At 35.7% G+C, this 25281-nt stretch overlaps 2 protein-coding genes across 2 annotated transcripts in view; one reads left to right on the forward strand and one right to left on the reverse strand.

Moving 5' to 3' along the window:
• The window catches only part of LOC125652745 (acyl-coenzyme A thioesterase 1-like), a 34969-nt gene extending 31739 nt beyond the window's left edge, over window positions 1–3230 (reverse strand). The window contains exon 1 of the mRNA XM_056166366.1: window positions 3099–3230. The gene's annotated coding sequence lies outside the window, so the exon portion shown is untranslated. The remainder of the gene's footprint in view (window positions 1–3098) is intronic.
• A 21-nt stretch (window positions 3231–3251) lies between these two features.
• On the forward strand, window positions 3252–24368 carry LOC125652747 (acyl-coenzyme A amino acid N-acyltransferase 2-like). The gene is made up of 9 exons (XM_048882133.2): window positions 3252–3370; window positions 7432–7710; window positions 7859–8122; window positions 11250–11419; window positions 12943–13056; window positions 13941–14026; window positions 18970–19054; window positions 19278–19479; window positions 23984–24368. The coding sequence occupies exons 1-9, from the start codon at window positions 3346–3348 to the stop codon at window positions 24106–24108; spliced, it is 1350 nt and encodes a 449-aa protein (XP_048738090.2). The 5' UTR covers window positions 3252–3345; the 3' UTR covers window positions 24109–24368.
• The last annotated feature ends 913 nt before the right edge of the window (window positions 24369–25281 follow it).

Consider the following 25281-nt stretch of genomic DNA (forward strand, 5'->3'; position numbering starts at 1 on the left):
AAAAGAAGATGCAAAATGTGAAAAGTTAACAGACTGACAGACAATTAACAGACAAAAGGTGATCAGAATAGCTACTTGAGCTTTTAGCTCAGGTGTGCTAATAGGTAAAGTGTTGCAAAGAACAAAAAATTCTGGATTGTGGAGCATGACTGGGAAAACTGGGTTAGGTGTATGGCCTGCCGTTTTTACATTTATTCCTCTTTAAAGATATCTCATAAATTTCATAAGATATTTTACAAAAGTTATATGCCACCTTCAAAAGTTTATGAGATATTTAATTATATCCTTTGATAACATATCTTATTAACTTTTATTAGATATATTCTAATAGAAAGTTTATAAGATATATCGCATAATTTTATAAGATATCTTATAAAACATACAAGACATTTTATGTTTCATGAAATGTCTCATAAACATTATCAGATACCTTATATAATTTATAAGATATCTATAAATTAATTTTCATAAGATATTTTATAAACTCTATAAAGTATCATATGAATTTATTTTTATAAGATATCCTATAAAACATATTATATATCTTGTATGCATTAAAGTTTATGAGATATCATATAAATTAACATCTTATATTTGTACGGGTGTCTAGGTAGCATAGTGATTAATGCACTCGTTCTCACCACTGTGACCAGAGTTTGATCCCCGTGATCAGCAGTGGTTGTATGTGGGAGGATATTTTTTAAAAATAGAAGATATATATAGCTTATAAATTCCTTCTATAGGATATCTTATAAAACATGTAAGATATCTTACATGTATATGTTTTATAACATATCTCATAAACTTTATAAGATATCTTATATACTTTAAAAGATATCTCATAAATTAATTTTTAATATCAAAAACTTTAAAGATATTTTAGAGCCTATAACTTCTTTCATAGAATATCTTATAAATGTATTAAGTTATAGAATGTCTTATAAAAGTTATGATATCTTATAAAGAAAAGAATACAAGATATTTTATATGTTTTTTAAGATATCTTATAAAGGATATAAAATATCTCATAAACTTTAGACGATATCTTATAACTTTTATAAGATATCTTACACTATTTCTGAGATTATTTTCAAGAGGAATAATAATTAAATGTAAAATCAGTGTGCCATATTCATTCCTCTATAAAGATACCTTAAATAATTTATGAGATATCTTCTATTAAATCTAATAAGATATCTTATATAATTTATGATATATCATCTAATTCTGATAAGATATCTATTGAAATTTATAAGATATCTCATATAATTTACAGTTTATAAGACCTCATAAAACATATCTTTCATAAGATATCTTATAAAGGATTTTTAAAAAGATATTTCATAAACTTTAGAATCAAGATATCTTATAACATTTATTCATAAGATATCTTATAAAATTTGTGAGATATCTTTAAAGTGGAATAAATGTAATAATGATCGACATGCCATAGACAATCCCCATCTTGTGTGTTGGTCAAGCAGCAGGCTTTCCATTCTGATCAGATTGGGACTGTTCATTATGTATAGGAACTTTGACGACTATACCACAGCGGCAAAGCCCGTTTTGGGCCCGAACCCTGTGATACCATAAATATATTTATGGTATCGCAGGGTTCAGGCCCAAAACAGACTTAGCCCCTGTTGACTATACATGGAAATATAAATTCTAGTGCATGCATAATCTAAACATACAATTGTCAATGAACCAATCTGTTTGCCAGTAGGTGTGACATTATGTGCAACTGACTACTTCATCAATGAACACAAGATTTGTTTTCTTCGAAATTGACAGCATCGATATTTCCTTGCAATATTATTTTCTAAATGACATCAGAAATCGAATGAGAAAAGTGTTTTTCAGACTGTTAATTAATATAAAGGACAAAGCCCTCTCCCGGCCCGTAGGGCAGTAACAGCAGAGCTCTCCCTATAGGTAACACGTATATACATGTTTAAAAGGAAAATATAGAACACTAATGAAAAATTAAACCATAACTATGGAACTTGAAAATTTTGGTCCCAATGGTGTTGATTCGAATACTAGCGTGTAGACATGTATTTCTCCATTTTGAATCTCGTGTACCCAAGTTCACGTCGTTCTGATGTTACATAAAATCCATAAAAGCATGTAAATCTTATTTTCTTAATCATATAGGCCCTATAATCACTCCTGGTCTCGAGTAACGTGATTATACCTTGTCTCTTATTAGATCTACAGTACTATGTTTGGAATTTGCTTAAAACATCGACGCTGAATATGACATCACAAATATGTACTGTTTACATCAGTTGCATAGAGTTTACCGCATTCACTGAATTGGTGGATCAAAAATGTCTAAATTTAGAATACTTTGATTGAGCTCTGTCCTCACATGTTAGGTGCTAAGTTTGGGATATTTTTATGCCCCAGAGATCAAAGATCAGGGGGGGGGGGAGGGGGGGCATATTGTTTTTGTCTTGTCTATCATTCTGTCTGAAACTTTGATATTTCACATTTTTTTACCCTGTGCCCTTGACCTTGGAGTTTGACCTACATTTTGAAAACTTTAACCTTGCTAATAACTTTTGAACAGCAAGTGCTAGCGCTTTGATATTTTACAAAAGTATTCCTTGTGATAAGACTTTTCCGTGGGTATCAACATTTTTTACCCTGTGCCCTTGGAGTTTGACCTACTTATTGAAACTTTAACCTTGCTAATAACTTTTGAACAGCAAATGCTAGAGCTTTGATATTTAACAAAGGTATTCCTTGTGACAAGACTTTTCCGTGGGTACCAACATTTTTTTACCCTGTGTCCTTGGAGTTTGACCTACTTTTTAAAAAAATCGACAACGGTCATAACTTAATCTTAATGGTAAATATTAGAGCTTTGATATTTCACATAAGCATTTCTTGTGAAAAGATCTTTCTACTGATACCATTATATTTGTACTTGTGACATTGGCCATCTTTGGCATTGACCATTATCGGGGGCATTTGTGTTTCACAAACACATCTTGTTTGTCCTATTATGGATCTACACACTAAATAACTAATGCCAATACTTTTTGCTTCGCCCTCAAACACGGTCACGCCGTAAAACATATTATACGTACTTCGCATAACACTGTCAAACTTGTCCTGCGGTAATTTCAAAACCCGAGCAGTTTGACATTTAATCAATTGTCATGCCTCTTAAATAAATGGGTAGCTTCGAAACGAAAGTAACATAGTTCAGACTCTGTGACTCTGGTATGCCGATCCCGATTCAAATTTAAGATAGAAAAAAAAAAAAAAAATGGAAAGTAGACGTCGAAAATATTGAGAGGTAAAATACCTCGTATAACCCCGATTCGAATAGGAATGGCTGTAAACAGCGTTATACGAAGTATGTGTATTAACACTAAAAACTACGTTTCTCAGTCGATTTGTGTTTGTGTGTATTTTTGTTTGTGTTTAGTTGTTTTATTTTTATTTCATGTGTTGGGGGCCGGAGGAAGTATTCTTTGCTATAGAATTTTGTTTCCCCTCTTTCAGTATACATGCCAAAAAGGCAACAACAAAAATACAAATTTGGATAAAAACATGATTTTCAAAAAAAATATTTCAACACATATGAACAAAAGACTCTGGGGGATTTGAACTCAAGATCTGGCATGCGGTTCACCATCCCAATGCTTTAACCACTGAGATACGATGATAGACAAATAACTCTATCGATCGATACAAATAATTTCACAAAACATTTAAATCGCCATCGTGACGTGGTGTCATACAGAGTATTAAGCTTTAGTGTAGTGATCGAGCTATCTTAAAAGAAGCTGGGTTTGTGTGTAAATAACTTTTACACCTTCACAAACTACTGTAGTAATCAGTATATATAGAGGTTCCCTCACTAGTTAGCTTAACTTTTCTAGTGATGTGGTACTAGAATCTCTCTCTTGATCAGCCCTTGGATGGGTGATCACTACATGTTACAAAATGGTGGCAACATAGTTTCTGCTACCTCGGAGACATGCTTTCCACAGCTGGTGGCTGTGACCGTGCAACCACTACGCGTGTGAAGACCTAATGGAAGAAGTTCAAGGAGCTGCTACCGGTCCTGAGGACATTACGCCACCTGTCGTACAAGACCCGTGGTCGAGTGTATAACACTTGTGTACGGAACGCTATGCTCCATGCCAGTGACACCTGGGCACTGACCATGATAAGACAGATCGATCTGCAACATCAAGCCAGAAGATATGGCCACTGTAGGTTCAACTGAATTGCTGGGGTGGCTTGGCATCAATGACCTCGACCTCATCTCAAAGGAAAGGAGACTCCGCTGGTATGGCCATGTTGCCAGATCCAGCAGTGCAGTCAAGTGCGCTCAAAACATACAAGTTCCTGGTAGGCATAGAGTTGGTCAGCCAATATGCCATCATGGAGAGAGCTGACGGAGAAAGATTGAAGAGAATGGAAGCTCTCTACTGCCGACCCTCATGACAGGTAAAATGGAGATCTACCATGCATGCAGCTAGCCAGATACCTGGAAGGGGACCCACTAGTGTGGACAATACCTGTAATTCTGCACGGAAATAAAAAGGAACCAACAACAACAATATATAGTGACTCTGGTATTTCTAGGCCTGCTTCAGGTAGAGTACGGACGTAGTTTCATCCAGGAACAAAGGTGGTTGTCATCGGGAACAGCGGATGCCATTGCTAAAGAGGTGCCAAACATTTGGAGAAAGCTCGTGCTAAGCCTCTGGACAAAGCTTCCCTGAGGGGGGGGGGGGGGGGGGATGAAATGTAGCAGTCAGTATTCGAACTTATTCTGCCTCACTAGTTAACTAGTTTTTCTAGTGATGTGGTAGAGTCTCTCTCTTGATCATGCAAGTTAAGCAATGGTGAGCGTGATCAACACTTGGCTGGGTGACTGCTACACGTTACAATATTCTGCCATAATACTATACTTTATACATATACATGTACAATAGTAGATATTCTTTATTTGGTCCTTAAAGAAAGTTATGAATATGAAAATATTCATAACCTTCTTTAAGTGACCAAATGAAGAATATCTACTATTGTATTTATATATGTGTATAAACCAGACATAAAGATTTCATGTTATGCTGTCTTTTCTGTTATTTCAAGTTTTCCATTTATAGAATGTTTTCAAATACATGTATTTCAACTTTCCCATTCATAATGTTTTCAACTTCCCCAAATTTGCTGGTTGCAACTAGTTTATTATTAGGAGAAGTCTTATATATTATAGGTTCTGCCTGCTGCCTATAATCCTATTATGTTATAGTTACATGTTCATAAAACTAGTTAATTATTAATATAAAAAGGATACACTAGAACTCTGTTACATCAAGCACGCTTATATTGAATTTATGCTTACAGTGAAGTGATTTTGATTCCCTGTGGTTTTAAAACATTTTATGAACTTATTGGATACAGAGAAACGAATTGTGTTTATAACGAAACACAAAATTGTTCGACTCCAGCACTTCACATAATAAGCAAGTTTTTCTGTATTTTAAAGTGTGATTTTATAAAGAGTAATAAAAATGGTGCACATGTGTATATTGGTGAGGCTTTTATGATATAGAACTAACTGTTCTATATATCACATGCCTTTACATGTGATTCTCCCTCTGTCTTTCATCAGTTTTTCTGAATCCCATACTATAGTTCCCTGTTTCAGTTTTTCTGAATCCCATACTATAGTTCACAGTCTCAGTTTTTCTGAATCCCATACTATAGTTCACAGTCTCAGTTTTTCTGAATCCCATACTATAGTTCCCTGTTTCAGTTTTTCTGAATCCCATACTATAGTTCACAGTCTCAGTTTTTTTTAATCCCATACTATAGTTCACAGTCCTCAGTTTTACTGAATCCCATGCTATAGTTCACAGTCTCAGTTTTTCTAATCTCATACTATAGTTCACAGTCTCAGTTTTTCTGAATCCCATACTATATTTCCCTGTTTCAGTTTTTCTGAATCCCATACTATAGTTCCCTGTTTCAGTTTTTCTGAATCCCATACTATAGTTCCCTGTTTCAGTTTTTTGAATCCCATACTATATTAGTTCCCTCTTTCAGTTTTTCTAAATCCCATGCTATAGTTCCCAGTCTCAGTTTTTCTGAATCCCATACTATTGTTCCCTGTCTCAGGTTTTCTGAATCCCATACTATAGTTCCTTGTCTCAGTTTTTCTGAATCCCATACTATAATTCCTTGTTTCAGTCTTTAAAATCCCATACTTTATTAGTTCCCTGTTTCAGTTTTTCTAAATCCCATTCTATAGTTCCTTGTCTCAGTTTTTTGTAAATCCCATACTATAGTTCCCTGTCTCAGTTTTTCTAAATCCCATACTTTATTAGTTCCCTGTCTCAGGTTTTCTGAATCCCATACTATAGTTCCCTGTCTCAGTTTTTTTAATCCCATACTATATTAGTTCCCTCTTTCAGTTTTTCTAAATCCCATGCTATAGTTCCCAGTCTCAGTTTTTCTGAATCCCATACTATTGTTTCTGAATCCCATACTATTGTTCCCTGTCTCAGGTTTTCTGAATCCCATACTATAGTTCCTTGTCTCAGTTTTTCTGAATCCCATACTATAATTCCTTGTTTCAGTCTTTAAAATCCCATACTTTATTAGTTCCCTGTTTCAGTTTTTCTAAATCCCATTCTATAGTTCCTTGTCTCAGTTTTTTGTAAATCCCATACTATAGTTCCCTGTCTCAGTTTTTCTAAATCCCATACTTTATTAGTTCCCTGTCTCAGGTTTTCTGAATCCCATACTATAGTTCCCTGTCTCAGTTTTTCTGAATCCCATACTATAGTTCCCTGTCTCAGTTTTTCTGAATTGTATAATATGCTTCTGTCTGTTTTGAATTCAACATATGATTGAATATCACCAAAAGAAAAAAAAAACTTGTTAAAGAATGTGTTATTGGTTAGTGATATTCTTATCATTAGTAACATGCCATAGGTCACAAAAATATTTTCTCCATGGCCAGAATTATATTTAAATTGAACATTTTCACTGTTAGGTCATAGTATGTTAGATCTCTGTTTCACAGTCAGCTGCAGGTGGGTGCATTTTCACAAAATTTCCAGTGAAAAAAACAAAACAAACACACTTCCCTTATTTCTTGCCATTTTCCTCATGAATACTCAAGTCTAGTATGATTTATTCATAATCAGTAATACATTAGCATGCATTGATTTTTTTTATTTGCATGCATTCGATCAAATTGCAGATTATCAATTGGCTTTTTTCCCCCACATATAATAAAAACTTTAAAGTTATTCTCTTATTTGTAACCTGTATTGGCTGTTGTTACATATTTTTATTTGCCATGGCTGGGTGATACCATATTCAAAAGAACTGGGACATAAAACAAAGATGCCTTATAAGGATTATCCCCAATTGTTTTGATATTTTCAGGATTACTATCAAATGTGGTAGCAGTTCAGAGGGTCAGCTGCTTTTCCACATCAGCTCTCCGTATGTCTGAAGTCAGAATATCAGCCACTCCACAAGAAGCATTGGTGGATGAGAAAATCCACATCAAAGTGGATGGTCTGCCCAAGAATGGCCCTGTTACAATTAAATCCTCTCTACAAGAAGGGAAGCTAAGGTTTTCATCCTTTGGATGTTATACTGCTACAGATCAAGGTCATGTGATTGTGGAGAACCAGTCTTCTGTACAAGGAACATATACAGGTGGGTGTAATAAACACAGTAATTTACAGGCGTTAAAATAATATCAAACTGGGTACTGGTATTGTGTTAATGTACAAAGTGAAAAATAGTTCAAAATGCTGGATTTGTATGACATTATCTACATTGATTCTACATATTAACACTTTAGGAGTGGAACCGATGGGCTTATTTTGGAGCATGAAGCCTGAACCTTCTGAGAGAGAGAATGTGAGACTGCAAAAAAGAGATGTGACCACACCAATGGTTGTGACACTGTCAGTGTTGGAAGGCCACCACTCCTGGGGAAGTTTGTTTGATCCACCCCCAGAACCTCTGACTACATTAAATTTGTACAGATGGTACAAACATAAAAATGTCCGACGAGAGAGAGTGAGGCATGGGAATGTTAGGGGTATACTGTTCACTCCTCCAGGTGAGTTTCACAGCTCGTGTAAGGAATCTACGTACCTGTACATGTAGTTTATAAGTAAAGTCTGCATCAAGTTATCATATAACTCAATATTTCCTCTGTAACAAGAATGACATACATTATCTTAATGACTAAAAAGCTGATTATACTTAAGTGACATAGGAATGGTCATTGTCCCCATGCAATTTATTGTGAGAGGGAATATATAGTAACAGGACCATTCATGTGTGGGTGAGTATGTGAGAGTGTGTGTAATGCTGAGCTTGTAGACACTCTATTGATTTGATACTTCACATGTAGCTTTGTTATCAAGAAGAGACTATTTATTTTGTAATCAAAAGGTTAAAAGTCACCACAGGACTTCATAGAAAAGCTTGTAGACACTCAGTGCGAGGGGGTATACTTTGCTTTGCAGAGCTCTTGTTTTCCATATGCACATGATAATGTTTTGACACCATGCAGATAAAGCCCATTTATTTTCATGTATGCTGTATGTTACATCTGTTAAATATAGAAAATTGGTTACTTAGGTTACATTGGAAATAAATTGATTATCTACATGCAGGTTATATTGCAATCTAATTCAAATCAGACTTCTTAGATCCAGTCCATATCCTCTGCATACACAGGCAATGGGAATACTATAATAGTATGAGATATTTGGCAGTGTAAAAAACTGTGTTCAATTCCAATACTACCCTGATTTGACCTAGATAACTTATATAACATTCTTTGCTTTTAAATTCATTCATAGAATTTGATGACTTCATAAATGTTTGTAGGGCCAAAAATAAAAATTGATTTCTTTGATGTACTCCGACCGACCCATCAAATTTGCTCCTACCCGATCATATTTTTTTTTCAGGAATTTTAAATTTAATTTTTTTTTTTTTGGTTCCCTTGAAAAATAGAAAATTCTCCTTACTTTAAAACTAAATATTAAAAAATTTCATGACATTAAAAAACAAACAAACAAAAACACCTACCTACCAACCCACCTTGAAAAATGTGGGTCGGAGAACATCTAACAATAATATTTTTAATGATGGCCTAGGATGAACTGTAAACAAAAAGGTCAACAAGTGTTAATGACATCACAATTAATACATCATTTAGAAAGTTATGCTACTGAAATGTTGCAAAGTCAATCATATTGTCTGTTACAAATAAAATTAAATCATTTATATCTGTAAAGAATTTTACCATCATTCTGAGTCTGTGTTTTAAGCTGACCTGACCTTTTGTTTATTATTATTCATGTTTTAAAAAGAAGTCAGCCATTATGATGATGTACGTAGTATATCTTCTTAATGTTTAAACGACTCAGTTGATCAGTGTGACCCATGGGCCTCTTGTTCTGAAAGTATATTTGCCCAACATTTTCCAAACTTAGACTTAGATTGGATTATTTTAAGGGTGTACTGAATTTAACTCAACCCATGACATTTTACATTTAGTTTAGCCTCTGTAGCACAAGTTGACCTATACATGTGTGGCCTTCAATTCGACTATTAGATATATTGATTATGTATTATCTATTAACAATTAATAATTTTCATTCATATGTTGATTCGATATATCCCTGTTAACTCGAAATAAAAGACACCACAGAGTCATCCACTTCTGCTTTCTTCTTAGATATTTTATTGAAAATAGATAGTAATGGCAAACTAACAACTCAACTTTATGACAAATGGGATGATTTCAGCTTCTCCATTGTCAACTTCCCATATTTTTGTAGCAACATTCCATTATCAACTGCCTATGGTGTTTATATCTCTCAACTGATTCGATACACAATAACTTGTTCTGCGTATTGTCAGTTTTTAAATTGAGGTAGGCTACTGACAAACAAGTTGATGGTGCAGGAGTTTCAACAGTCTCGTTTAAAGTCAGCATTTCACAAATTCTATGGTCGTTATAACGATCTAGTTTGTCAATACAACTTATCATTGGGTCAAATGCTGTCTGACGTGTTTCATACCGATTGTTAGGCAGTTCTTGGCACTCTGATTTTGACTACAGGTAACTCTGTTTACCCGATCAAGATATAAGGCCCACGGCGGGTGTGACCGGTCAACAGGGGTGCTTACTCCTCCTATAGGCACCAGATTCCACCTCTGGTATATCCAGGGGTCTGTGTTTGCCCAACTCTCTATTTTGTATTACATATAGGACTTATGAGGTTGATCACTGTTTGTTATCTTCACCTTTTATGTATATTAAACTTCATGTACATGCAGATAGATCTTGTTCATTGTCAAAAGCTCCTGGACCATTTGATTTTGTCTTTCTACTCATCAGCCACAGGAAATTTTGTAAAGAAACTGTAATTAATTTATCAAATTTGTTGATTAAAAATCAATCATATAGTCTGTTAAGAAATTTGGAAGTCTTCAATATTTTCAAAATGATATTTATTGGTTTGCCATATACACTTTGAAAAGAAATTAGAAAGAATTGTTTGAAAAGAAATTAGAAAGAGTTGTTTGAAAAGAAATTAGAAAGAGTTGTTTATAAACAGGTTCTTACACGCCATTGACATTTTATAAAAGAAAAAAAAAATAGCAGACTCTGCTCACTGTAAAGTTGTCCATGTTAAATTCATTTATGCTGAGAAGCAGCAATCGTATACACATCACAAATTCTAATTGGTTCCAATCTCATTGAAGAATTGCATTAATCAAATAATCCATTATACTTATTAATCATCTGTTACATTTTCTCTATGAGTCTGTCCAAGAGTGATAGTAAGTGGAATGTTGTCGAAACCAACAGTGGTTTTCCAACAATGAATCTCTTTGAGAACTACTGAATGTGCTCTGTCCTTATAATCTTGACCTTTGACCTAGGATGTTTCAAATGGAGTTTTGTGAAATTTGCACATAGCTTAGTTTCTATTGATCACACATTTCTTCGGCAGAGTACAATGTATTGGAATGTGACCTACTCATACTATGACCTTGACCTGACCTATAGACATAGAAAGTGGAGCTCCTGACTTTACTTTCCATTTAATGATTTCAGATATTGCTCTGAGATATATCCAATTGACGTTTAAAATTTAAATTTTCATGTAAGGAGTTTTGCACTAGTTAAATACTTTAGTGGTATGTGCTTTCTATTTCAGGAGCTGGGCCATTTCCTGGAGTGGTTGACATGTTTGGGAGTGGAGGGGGACTATTCGATCATCGAGCAGCATTGTTGGCATCCAGAGGGTTCTCTGTGTTAGCTCTGCCTTTTTTTGCATATGAAGATTTACCCGATTCTTTCACTGAAATTCCACTGGATTATTTCATTGTAAGCAATCATTAGAACTGTATCAGAGTTAACTGTGTGGTTGGGGAAGATTTTTTTCTTATTGTAGCTCATATGAGCCGAAGGCTTAAGTAAGCTTTTTTGATCAAAAGTTGTCTGTCATCATTGTTCCTGCATACTTTCAAATTTTGAATTTCTTCAGATCCACAAACCCTATTTCATTGCCACAAGTCATCCTTGGGTAAAGAGATTTGAAGGATTCAGGTTTGTTCAAATGTTGAGTCATGTCCCCTTCTAAGGAGGCTAGATAGTGGCCAGATAAATTAGTTGGTAGAGCACCTGACTAGCGATTAAGGGGGCCCAGGTTCTAATCCAGGTCTACTTCATTGTATTTTCTTCTGGTTATATTTGGTGCCACAGACCAACCCCTGGAGTTTACATGTGAAATGCCTATCAGGACTGAATATAGACCTGGGTTGATGTATTCAAGGTGTGCATGAAGATACTTAAGGATGGAGGAATGTGGTGGTTAGATGGGTTTGATCAATAGTGGTAGGATCGCTCAGTTGGTAGAGCACCTGATGACATGTAAAGTCTCAGGGGACCCAGGTTTGAATCCCGGTCTGGTCCGTCACATTTTCTCCCTTCCTGTTAAATTTGGTGCTGTAGACCAGCCCCTGGAACTGACAGGTGAAAATGTCTGCCAGGGAATAAAGGTCTTCAAGATGTAAAGACATTTAAGGAGGGAGGAATGTAGCAATCAAAATTGATCGTCAGTGGCTAGATAGCTCAGTTGGTAGAGCACCTGACTAGAGACTCAGGGGGCCTGGGTTCATATCTAGGTCTAGTTCTTTGCATTCTCTCCCTTCCTGTTACAACTAGAAGTCAAATATCCTTATGCATAATAATAATGAAAGGTGACGAATAATGTTACTTGTGACATGAAGATGTCCTAACTCAAGGTCACTATGAAATCTCAGACCATAGCTCTGTGGCAGCTCTAGACAAATATGATTAACACAAAGGTCACAAATGACTGTACACGTGTGCACTGATCCAAGACAAGGTCATTTAAGCAATGTCAAAGTCACCACGTGACATATTATACTCAAAATGCACTGGTGGTTGTGTATTTACATTTTCGAATTATTATTACTGGGTACATTTTTGCATATTTTATTTTGTCATCAGGGTACAAGTTGGTTATAGAAATTACGTTCTCAGTAGTTTTCACTCAATTTTAAAAGCTATCCTAAAATAATTGACATTTTTGGATATTGGGAATTTTTCAAAGTTGAATTCTTCCGTGATTGTTTTACATCGATCCTTTTCACACAATACTTCAAACAAGTAAATCTTGTCATCATTCAGAAAAATTATATGATATGCACCATACGTGCATGATGCATTTTCTTCAATTATGAGAATAAGTGTCTTCCTATAAACAAACAATTATTTAACAGTTTGTTTACAGGAAGACAATATTTTATTAGGCCTTCATTTGTATAATCAAAACTTTGAGAGCCCGGGCATGACACCTGTATGTACAGCTAACTGTTTTCTAGGAGAGCACTAAATGGTTTGCTGGACTACCACACATAAAGAATGATGGGATATGTATGATAGTCTCGTCCAAAAGTGGAATGTACGCATTGGAACTGTGTAGACGAGTGCCACAGGTAAGTGAAGTTTTCATGGGGAAATAACATGCATTTTGAAAATCAAACTTTCACATCATAGTGCTGTGAATGTGATTCCATTTTTTGTCATACTCTCTGCAAACAAAATTTGGGGGACGTGTGTACATAAATAGGAATTACCATATCTGTCTGACCATCCATCCCAGTTTGCTGAGATAAGTCCCACAATTAGGGGCGGGGATAAGCCCCACAATTAGGGGCGGGGCTATTCCTGTTAGGACAGATCTAGTTCCAAGTTGTTTATGTGCAGAAACATTCTTATGAAGCCCCAATATAAATTTTTTAAAAAGTCTTGAGGACATGCTGTTTTTGGCCTGTCCTTTTTTCTGTCCACAAATTCAACCTTATAATCATGAAGTAGGTAAGTTGATAGACTTAATGAATAAATATTCATTTGGCTTAAATAATAAGTTTTACTGTGATAAGTCACAGAAGCTTCAAAAAGCTGGCATGAGGGGGCCATTGATGTGTGAGGAAATCAAAGTTCCTGGGGGAAAAAACTTGTCAGAGTGGACGACCACCATACTCTGTCACATAAAACTTAACTGTCAGTAATGAGGATCAAACTGGGTCACAGAGGAAGGAAAGGAGTGCATCACCATTGTGTGACCTGGAGACCTTATGTGCTGAACTGAAACTTCAAGGTCAAATATTTTAAGTTTGTGTCAAGATTACATGTTAATTATCCAATTTGCTGTCGTAGTCAGCATTGGGTTATCAGACACAATTTGAAGGTCATTTGTCCAATTTGTCATCCTTCAGTCAGTGTTGGGTTAACACACACATTGTTTTGAAGGTCAGTTCATGAGTTGTCCAATTTACAGCACGTTAGTGTTGGGTTAACAGACACTTTTCATTTGAAGGTCAGAGCTGCGGTCCTGGTGAATGGAGTACCTTTTTACTCTGATGCTCCTCTTAAATACAGTGGTGGAGACATAATGAACTCGGAGTAAGTAATCAAACAATGCTCATCTTAAATACAGTGGTGGGGACATAATGAACTCGGAGTAAGTAATCAAACAATGCTCCTCTTAAATACAGTGGTGGAGACATAATGAACTCGGAGTAAGTAATCAAACAATGCTCCTCTTAAATACAGTGGTGGAGACATAATGAACTCGGAGTAAGTAATCAAACAATGCTCCTCTTAAATACAGTGGTGTAGACAAAATGAACTCGGAGTAAGTAATCAAACAATGCTCCTCTTAAATACAGTGGTGGAGACATAATGAACTCGGAGTAAGTAATCAAACAAATCATTGAAGCACATACAGGTACACATAGGAATCAAAGTACTAGATTTATTGATTGCCATTTTCACTATAATCCAATTCTGTCAGGACCGTTTTTTCAGCTATAATAAATCTTCCTTTATAAAGCCAATTTAGCATAGTCAATTGACATCCATTTTCAAAGAAAAGTTCATATTAGGGTGTCCACTGTCTGGATATGCGATCTGTGAAGCTGTTGTCAATTTAGATCTCCAATGAAACGCCAGCAGTAGGCATGATAGTGCAGGTAAGTGTAATAGAGTGATCTTTGGGTTAATGAATAGATTTTGCTATAGATATATAGCAGATGCCCTTCAACTTTCTCACTCTTTACCTATGACGAGCTTATTTAATACGCAAATGAATCCATTGTAAAATGCACCATACATGCAGATAAGGGGCGTTTTCAAGGTCGCGACATTCATGTGATATGAATATTACCTTCGTGCATGTTATGTATTGAGAATTTGAGACAGAAACAACACCAAAGAAATATGATGATATTATGTATAATCATTTGACAGGAAATTTTATACGCATACAGCTTATCACTTCATAACCATGCAGGTAAATAAAGACAAAATATTGTGACATTTTCCCCTTGATTTACTAAAAGACCTAGTGTGCATTGTGATGTACTTTTTGATTGTGATGTCATGTGGTGTGAAGTGCACTGACGTACTGTAGATTCCTTATTTTATGCGAGTACTTAATTATTATCACGAAATCACTCATGGACGTCAATTAACGAGAACATAAATTTGTGAGAGCTCTTTTAATCAACAGTTTTTGCATGTAATTTGGCAATATAAAATTAAAAGCGAGTAATTTTATTTTGTGAGTGATGTTTCTCGTGAATTTACACGATGATATTTCTGTACAGCACTTTGAATTTTGAGGGAAAACCTTAGCTTTGTTTGAAGTCGATGAATTGAGTCCAGGAACTGAAGGATCACATCCCCACCCCCAATCACAGGCACTTGTTTCTGTAAATGACTTATGACCTCTGTATACTAATAACAACACAAGGTACCTAGCTTCAAATGACACAGAATGGCACCCCCTGAGAATGTCGGCCTTTTGAGCTTCCAGGGAATATGCTATGTAAAAGTATTTACTACCGTTGTATTGTACAATCATTCGACTTAAAAACCATGTATGACATGACTGCATTCGTTGCCTCTTATCGCCGAAAACTGCAACAAAAAATGGATTTTCCGTTTTATACCACGAAGTGCTATGTACTGATACCGCGCAGAATATGTGGGCGATTTTGACTGGCTAGCACGCTCTTTTAAAATTACGTTTGGAATTCTTTAGAGTTATTTATAGAAAGATAGAGCATCAGAGATGAATTAAAAATTACAGGCAAAAGGATGATTTGAATGTTGACCATTAACCACAATTGATCTTATTTTATATAATTTAGTTACTAACATTAGGGGGGAAATACTACAAAAAATAAAGGGGACTCCATCCCCCCCATATTTTTTTCCACAGACACCTGATAACTATAATCCCCCCCCCCTTCTGATTATTTTTGCGGTGACAATTCCTCCAAAATGTGTGGATTCCTGGTCTCTCTCAACCCAATTTCGATTGATGTAGTTGTTTCACGCTTTTCACAATTAAGCTTTAGAGATTGGCCTTCTACTGGACTGGTATAATATATAGAATATACTTATTATAAACAGTATAAGGTATTTAAGGCTTACAAAAAAGCATGTTTACGATTACATAAATCAAAATTAGGATGGAATAGACGGGGAATCCACACATTTCGGAGAAATAATCGCCGCCCCAAAAAATCAGAAAAGGGGGGGTGTCCATACTTCAGATGCCTGTGAATTTTTCCATATCGGCACAGATCCGTAATATTAGGGATGCGAGGGAGGGGGTTCGCCGGAGAAGTTGGAAGTTGCACATGGCTTGTTTAAATTTCCTGACAGACAATGATAAAAATATGATAGTCATGATAAAGACCTTCAGAACCTTAATTAGTGTGGGGGTGGGGGGGGGGGGGTGTTATATAGTGTTCGTCATTGCTGTCTCAATTTTTTCCCCTCAGGCTGGGAGGGGGGGGGGTCATTCTTTGCTCCAGGACTTCAATTCATAACTTTCAAGCTTACATGCATTAATATCTTCTCATTCACTACTACATAGTACTATCAAAAATAGTGGAGGGGCCATTCTCGCAATATATCTTCATTTGCATGCATGAAAATAACAGTTAATGTTAACGGTTGGCCAGTCGCCTCCGAAAAACATTGATATGTGCCTGCAGCGTTCTTGGTACTTACGGTGGGTTTCATAAAACTTAAATGTAACAACAGGTACTTGCCACATCAATACATACCACAAAGTCAATAACACATCCTAAAAAAAACTTTCCTTGCTCTATTTTGCATACTTCCAAATAATCTTTTATCTGTATTTTCTCTGACTTTCCATAGATCTGCATGAAACATGCAATTGGCAGAAATATTTCTCATACTAGTTAATAGTTAACGAAGTTGTATTTACAGTAAGTCATAATTTCATTAGTATCTTCATCAGACATGATTCCGACACGAAAATATTTTTAAATCTCCACTCGGGAAGTCTTAGCTTCTATCTTCTGATGACATGTAAAATCCTGAAACGTACGAACAGCTTTGGTTTTTTTGAGTATAACTAAAAATAGCGTACAGCGTCTTCAATTCAATTTTTTTATTTTGTTAACAAAGCAATATGTTCAAGATTTTTTGGTAATAAACATCGTATCAATTTATTGTGATAATAAAACAATGAGACTTTATTTTTCAACACAACGAATATACAATTTTCATTCTGTGTGGTATCAGTACATAGCACTTCGTGGTATAAAACGGAAAATCCATTTTTTGTTGCAGTTTTCGGCGATAAGAGGCAACGAATGCAGTCATGTCATACATGGTTTTTAAGTCGAATGATTGTACAATACAACGGTAGTAAATACTTTTACATAGCATATTCCCTGGAAGCTCAAAAGGCCGACATTCTCAGGGGGTGCCATTCTGTGTCATTTGAAGCTAGGTACCTTGTGTTGTTATTAGTATACAGAGGTCATAAGTCATTTACAGAAACAAGTGCCTGTGTTACAAATGGTGGCAGTTTTAACGAGAATTAACACCATACAATAAATCTAGGCAAGTTATAAAAACATGCAGCTATATAAAGCTCTTCTTTTAAAATATTTTCTCCCACCTTCCTCAGTCTTCTTAATTGTTATATCAACAAAATGTTAATTAGCACATGTCTTGATTAAAGCCATGATGTCACAATAGTAATTTATGATAATTAAATGAAGTCATAAAAATACAGGAAAATCGTGATACAGATATAGATTGTCTCTGTAAAATCATTTTCACAGTGATATCAAATGAAATATTATGATCATCAATTTTCTTGCAAATGAACTTGTCTATGAATTGGCAATAATGTGAGGGTCCCAAAATTCCATGGACTTGGCTTATAACTTTTGAAGTATGGATTTAATTTCATTAAAAACTGCTATATATTACCAATTATACCATTGTTGACCAATACCCAAAATTTCAACTTTGTACTTTACATAGCTTTTTTGAGAAAATTAATTATTTTGCAATGAAGTTGTGCTCGGCTACGCAACCTGCTATGTCAAATTTTCTCGTGGTGTTCAGGCATTTTAAAAAAAAATTTCGAACAAAATCCTTCTTTGATTTTCTTCATTTTTTAAAAGTTGAGGTACCCAACGTTCACATATACCTATGCATTTCTGTATTATCTGATAGAATGTGGTGAACAGACGATTAGCTGACTCCTTAAATTTCTTCAATCTTTCGTGCGGTCCGATGTCTTATCTTCCCAAATAGTGTCATCCAGTGGTTTTAATTTACCAGTTTTTCGTCTATTTTCTTCAACCGGTCTCTCTTTCCTGGTGTATTGTCCTCATATCCCTCAGAAAATAATCTGTGCCAGGGAACGAGAAACATCCGTGTGATTCTGTCTGTTTTAACTTCTTGTGAGTCTCCCTTAGAGTCGAGCGGAGTTCCATGCAAAATTTTATGACGGCTCGGTGCGCAGCATTTGGCGCTGATGTTGCCATTTTGCTGGATACTTGCACATCCTAACTGTCGCATGATACATCATAATTCATTTAAATATTACATCATAATGATAAAATTTTCCAGGTATATAAATGAATGATCTAAACAAAATTCCTCTACTATCAGAAATAAAATGAATAATGTTTTATCATGCAGCTATTGTAATTTCATCTCAATTATTTTAAATCACTATTTTTCGCACTAGTACTGCACCACTCTCTGCTTCTCTATAATGAAAACCCTGAATTTTTCCTATTCTTTGTCAATTGATATTGAAACTTTTTGCATCTTTTATTGAAAACTGTTTGCTCTTCATGTAAAAGTTTAATCTCTCAGTGATGTTAGATAATTGAGAAACGCCGCTTGTCCACAGAATTTTTGGACAACCCTCGTATATATACAAAATGTGTTTTCAAAAATAAAATTTATCTTTTAATTGTCAGTGTTAAAAATTACCAATATGGGAAGACGTATATTTGATATGATTCTTCAGTTTTATATGTTTTTTTTGACAGATTTAGGTTAGATAAGATGAAGATGACATCAGAGGGAATTCATTGGACAGAATGCTACGAGCCGACTGATGAGTACTACATAAGAGTAGGTACAATGTATATATGTTAATACAGTTGAACTTGTCTAATCTGACACCTGTATATCCAATCGGAACACCTCGCCCTTTACTGCATTTTTAGTATATCTAGATTAAATCTAAAAAATTGCTATTGGAAAATAATTGAATTTACCTACAGCAATTAATGATGAAAAAACAGTAAAAGTTTAAGTGCTTGAATATACACGTAAGATCTATGTATTTTTGTAGGCTTGGGAGAGTGAAGCAAATGTGCTGTTCATTGCGGGAGAAGATGATAGGTGTTTAAGTTTCACCTTTAGTGAGCATTTTATGAAACTGGTGCCTGAGGAACATAAACATCGGTTTCAGTTGATAAAGTACCCTAAGGCTGGTCACCTCATGGAGCCTCCATACTCACCTCACTGCAGAAAATCCTTCCATAAAAGATTTGGTGATTTTTTTTTTTATGCCTTGTCCATGAAATGGCTCGAACATCTAGTGTTACCTTTTTGTCCACCTTTCCATCATTCCATATATATCTGCTGCAAATGCACATATTCAACTGAAATTTGGTATATAGATACACCATGAGAATATCCAGGTTGAGCTTTTTCATTTGGATTTGGTTGAATAATTTTTGATGGCGTTGAGCCCCTTGGACTTTTTTCAAACAATTCATAGTTTCTACTCACTATCTCAGTTATACATGGATATTTTGAATTGGTAATCAACATAAAGTTCTGTCACGAGAATACATAGGTAAAGAATACATAGGTCACATTCGTCGACTATAGCTACCTGACTATTTGCCACATCAACAAATGGAATCATTTGAAGCTATGAGTTTTCTGGTCGCATGGGGCTTTAATGAGTATTTGAAGGTATGTTTTAACACAAGTATAGTGGGAAAATATGTTACAAATTTTTTGATATTGAAATTTTGAGATGTCAGTGGAGGAATACAATGATATATTAGGCCTCAGCCATGCACATGTTCCAATATTTTCCCAGAGAGCTGCTGAACTGCAGCTAGGATTAGGCAGAGGAAGACCCTTTTCAATTTTGATATTTATAAGATAAAAGCACTTTTTATGGCATGCAATAAATTGAAATTACTAATTAAAAGAAGATTTATAGAATTGAAAGGTAATTCTTGGATTAGAAAGAGGAAGACTAGGCCCTTTCGGTTTTCAGATTTATTGGTTTTGTCGATCATTAAAGAGTGGTGGGACTTAGATTTTTTTTGTATTATTTAAATCAGATGACAGCACATTTTACGGCATGTAATATCTTAAGGGTGAGTGTGATGTACCAACCATGCTGATTCAACTACCTGATGAGATACACGTAGTTCATAATATTCATTGTGGGGTCCTTTCTGACATGTCAGATTTTTGTCATTTAATAGTTTTAATTCTAAAGTTTTCTGGTCACTTCAAATGCAATGAAGAAGTGAATAACCATTTTAAAAACATCACTGAGCTTTGAAGGATTTTTATACGCCCGTCAAAGACGGGACATATTATGGTATGGCGTCGTCCATCTGTGGGCAGGATACAGACCGAACCGTAAGCTCCAGGATTTTACAACTTGGTACATTTGATCACCATGATGAGAGGAAGATGCCTATTGTTTTTCAAGGTCAAAGGTAAAGGTATCACTAAGTAGGAAAACCTAGTAGGAAACCCATGTGTTCAGGATACAAACCGAACCGTAAGCTTCAGGATATTACAACTTGGTGTATTTAGTCACCATGATGAGAGAAAGATGCCTATTGTTTTTCAAGGTCAGACGTCAAAGGTCAAGGTTGTTGTATTACTTAGTAGGAAAATCTTCTAAGCAGGATACAAAGCGAACCATAAGCTCCAGAATATTGCAACTTGGTACATTTAATCACCATGATGATAGGAAGAAGTCTATTGTTTTTCAAGGTCAGAAGTCAAAGGTCAAGGTCATAGTATTACTTAGAAAAACCTTGAAGGCAGGATACAAACTGAACCATAAGCTCCAGGATATTGCAACTTGGTACATTCAATCACCATGAGAGAAAGATGCCTATTGTTTTTCAAGGTTATAGGTCAAAGGTTAAGGTCGCAGTATCACTTAGTTGGAAAACCTTGTAGGCAGGATACAAACCTAACCGTAAGTTCCAGGATATTGAAACTTGGTACATTTGATCACCATGATGAGAAGAAAATGCCTATTATTTTTCAAAGTCAAAGGTCACAGTATCACTTAGTAGGAAAACCTTGTAGACAGCATACAACCAAACTGTTGGGGCTAGGACCATCAAACTTTGTACACATACACTTTATGCCAAGTGGACTGGAGGATGTCTATTGTTTCTTAAGTTCAAAGGTCAAGGTCGTAGTAGCAGGATGCAGACTGATTCAATGGGGCAAGGACCATCAAACTTGGTACACATACATCTTATGCCAAATGAAAATATTACATTGCAAGTGAGAGTACATGATTTGTCTTGTGTTTATGATGCAAAGAAAGTATGTCACACCCTGCTGATAATACTTGAAGCCAAGTTCTACAATTCATGGTGTAAGAAAAACGCCCTATATTAGCTTTTAACGGGCGTATTATGTACCGTTGGCTATACTCTTGTTTCATTTTGCGGAAAAACTTTTGACCCTTGAGTGTAGTATTGATATGCAAACATTCCCTGGTAGTGCAGATTCAAGTTTACTCGAATTGTAATCCCTAGGGTAGGGTGGGGCAATAATACAAAATCAAAGTTTAACATGGGAATATATAGGGAAACATCTTTATAAAAATCTTCTTTTCAAGAACAACATTGTCGGATATCCACAGCTGATCTCGTCTTCTACTGATGAGTAGAAGACGAAATCAGCCATGGGTATCCGACGATGGAACAACAAGGCCATGATTAATTATATTAATATACAAACATCCCCAAGTAGTGCAGATTCAAAATTGTGCAAATCATGACCCCTGAAGGTAGGGTGGGGCCACAATAGGGGATCAAAGTTTAACATAGGAATGTAATGGGAAAGATCCTTAAAAATCTTCTCAAGAAAGCAGGGCCATGATTTGTCATATATTCAGGTTGTGCAAATTCAAGTTTGTTCAATTCAAGGGCCACTGGGGTAGGGTGGGGCCACAAGAAGGAGATTGAAGTTTTATATGGGAACATAAAATTAATATAATTCAAATTCTTTTCAAGAGTAGCAGAGCCACACTAAATCATATTGAAATGCAAATGTTCCTAAGTTCTGTGGATTCAAAATTTTTATGCTTCCAGTACTAAAGTTAGGGGGTGGGGGTTACTGGTTTTGTCCTGTTTGTCTATCTGCGTCGATCTGAAACTATAATGTTACTCATAAGTTTTGAATGGTTTGAGACAGCTAGGGTTCTCATATTTCATATGTGCATTTCTTGTAACAAAACCTTTGTTTAATTGGTATCAAAGTTTTCACCTTGTAACAACCTTGGAGTTTGACCTGTTTTTAAGAAATTCTAACATGGCCATTATCTCCTGAACTATTTAAGGTACTGCTTTTTATTACCATGTCTAAATAGCATACATTATTGCTACCATTAGCCAATACCTTATGCATGTACATGCATAAAGTACAACATCTGAAATCGAGATGAAAAATGTAATTTCTGGCAATGTAGCGGTAATGTATTCCTCCTAGAGGCCCAGAGGTCATATTCCCACCTGAGCATTTTATGTTGAATTTGATCATATATATTCAAGTAAATATTGTGGCTTCTATTTTAGTTACATAAGCACGACGGAGAGTAATATGCATATGGGTATTACTGTCTTCACTCTTCAGTCTGATTAAAACCAGCCCACTTCTCCTATCGTCATCAAGCTTTTATATTTATGCTCCCCCCCCCCCCTTTCAAAGAAGAGGGGCATATTGTTAGGCACCTGTTGGTCGGTAGACCACATGTTGTCCACTCAATATCTTGAGAACCATTCACTTGATCGTAATGATATTTCATATGTGGGTTGGTTATGAGTAGAAGAGGACCCCTATTGTTTTTCAGGTCAAAAGTCAAGGGTCAATCTACTCTGGACATAGTAATATATTGTCCACTCAATATCTTGAGAACCCTATGCTTGACAGACATCAGACTTGGTACATTGGTATGTTCCAAGGGGTAGATGATCCCTATTGATTTTGAGGTACATGTACTTGGTCAAACTGGACATAGGAATATACTGACCACTTAATGTCTAGAGAACCCTTTGCTTGACAGACATCAAAGTTGGTACACTGGTACATCTTCAGGAGAAGATGACCCCTATTGATTTTGAGGGCAAATGGTCAAGGGTCAAACTGGACATAGGAATATACTGTCTGCTCAATATCTTGAGAACCCTTTGCTTGACATTCATCAAATTTGGTACACTGGTACATCTTCAGGAGAAGATGACCCCTATTGATTTTGAGGTCACATGGTCAAAGGTCAAGGGTTAAACTGGACATACCTTATATATTGTCTCCTATATTTTAAGAATTATTTGCTTGATTGACACCAAACCTGGTACACTGGTACAGCATAAGGAGTAGATGACCCCTATTGATTTTTAGGTCACTTGGTCAATCCACTCCTGACATCGGAAGATATTGTCTGCTCGATATTTCGAATTGGTGATACTACTGTCAATCAAATTATGCATGCATGTGTATAACCCTTTTCAATTTTGCACCATGGTGGGGGGGGGGGGGGGCATATATGTTTTACAAAAATCTCATGTTTGCATACAGATTCCTTATGGCAAGACCTTACATTTCATACCATGTTTGTTGATCATTTGATCTTATATCACGGTTATGTTGTGACTTTTGGGGCTAGGTTTGGGTAAAAAAAAGTTCATGGGAATAAAGATTTTTTTTTTAAATGAACAACTGCAAGGCCAAGGTGACTCAGGTGAGTGATGTGTTATTTGTGATGTCTTGTTTCAGGTTTAGATTTTCTGTGGGGAGGAGAAACAAAGGCCCACAGCTATGCACAGGAAGATTCATGGAGGAGGATCCTAGAATTTCTTTCCAACCAACTAAAGTGTGATAAACTCTTTCCAACCAACTAAAGTGTGATAAACTGACCAACCACCCCCTACAAACAGACAGTAAATTGTGAGACAAAGAGTGTTAATATTGTGAAGCTATGAAATCATGGTGCTACTATTTTACAGGAGTTAAGTTGAATATACAGAGACTGTGCTTTTTCACATTATCACCAGTTACCCATGTGAGACAACCATGTGAGGTTTTTCTGTCTTACATTGCTGCGACATCATTGATTGTGATGCGATATATTTACTGATTCATGTTACACAGTGAAGAAAAATATTTCGTATTGTTTTCTTTAAATTTCAATTTGATAAAGCTTTCTGGTGGACCCTTGGATTTTTAGCTCACCTGAGCTTTTCTTATCACCCGTTGTCCATCTGTCTGTAAACTTTCACATTTTCGACTTCTTCTCCAGAACCACTGGGCCAATTTCAATCCAACTTGGCACAAAGCATCCTTGGGGCAAGGGAATTCAAGTTTGTTCAAATGAAAGGCAACACGTTTCTCCCAGGTGATAATAATGAAAAAGCAAAAATACTGAAATATTTTAAAAATCTTCTCCAGAACAAACTTGGTGCAAATCATCCTTGGGTGATGGGGATTCATGCAAGTTTGTCCAAATGAAGGGCCATGCCCACTTCAAAAGGGAGATAATCACAAAAATGCAAAAATAGGGTGGGGTCATTTAAAGAACAATTGGGCCAAAAGAGCTGAAATTCATATGAAAGCTTCCTGACATAGTGCAGATTCAAGTTTATTAAAACCATGGCCCCCGGGGTAAGGATGGGGCCACAATAGGGGATCAAAGATTTACATGCAAATATATAGGGAAAATCTTTAAAAATCTCGTATTGTTTTCTTTAAAAATCTTCTCAAGAACCACTGGGCCAGGAAAGTACAAATTTACATGAAAGCTTCCTGATATGCTGATTCAAGTTTGTTAAAGCCATGGCCCTTGGGGGTAGGGTGGGGCCACTATAGGGGATCAAAGTTTTACATACAAATATATAGGGGAAATATTTAAAAATCTTAAAAACAACTGAGCCAGAAAAGTTTATATTTCCAAAAATATATATGGAAAATCTTTTAAAATCTTCTCAAGAACCATAGGGCCAGAGAAGTTACGTTTACATAAAAGCTTCCTGACATAGTGCAGATTCAAGTTTGTTAACATCACGGTCCCCGGGGGT

Source organism: Ostrea edulis, chromosome 5, assembly GCF_947568905.1.
Source record: "Ostrea edulis chromosome 5, xbOstEdul1.1, whole genome shotgun sequence".
Lineage (NCBI taxonomy): Eukaryota > Metazoa > Mollusca > Bivalvia > Ostreida > Ostreidae > Ostrea > Ostrea edulis.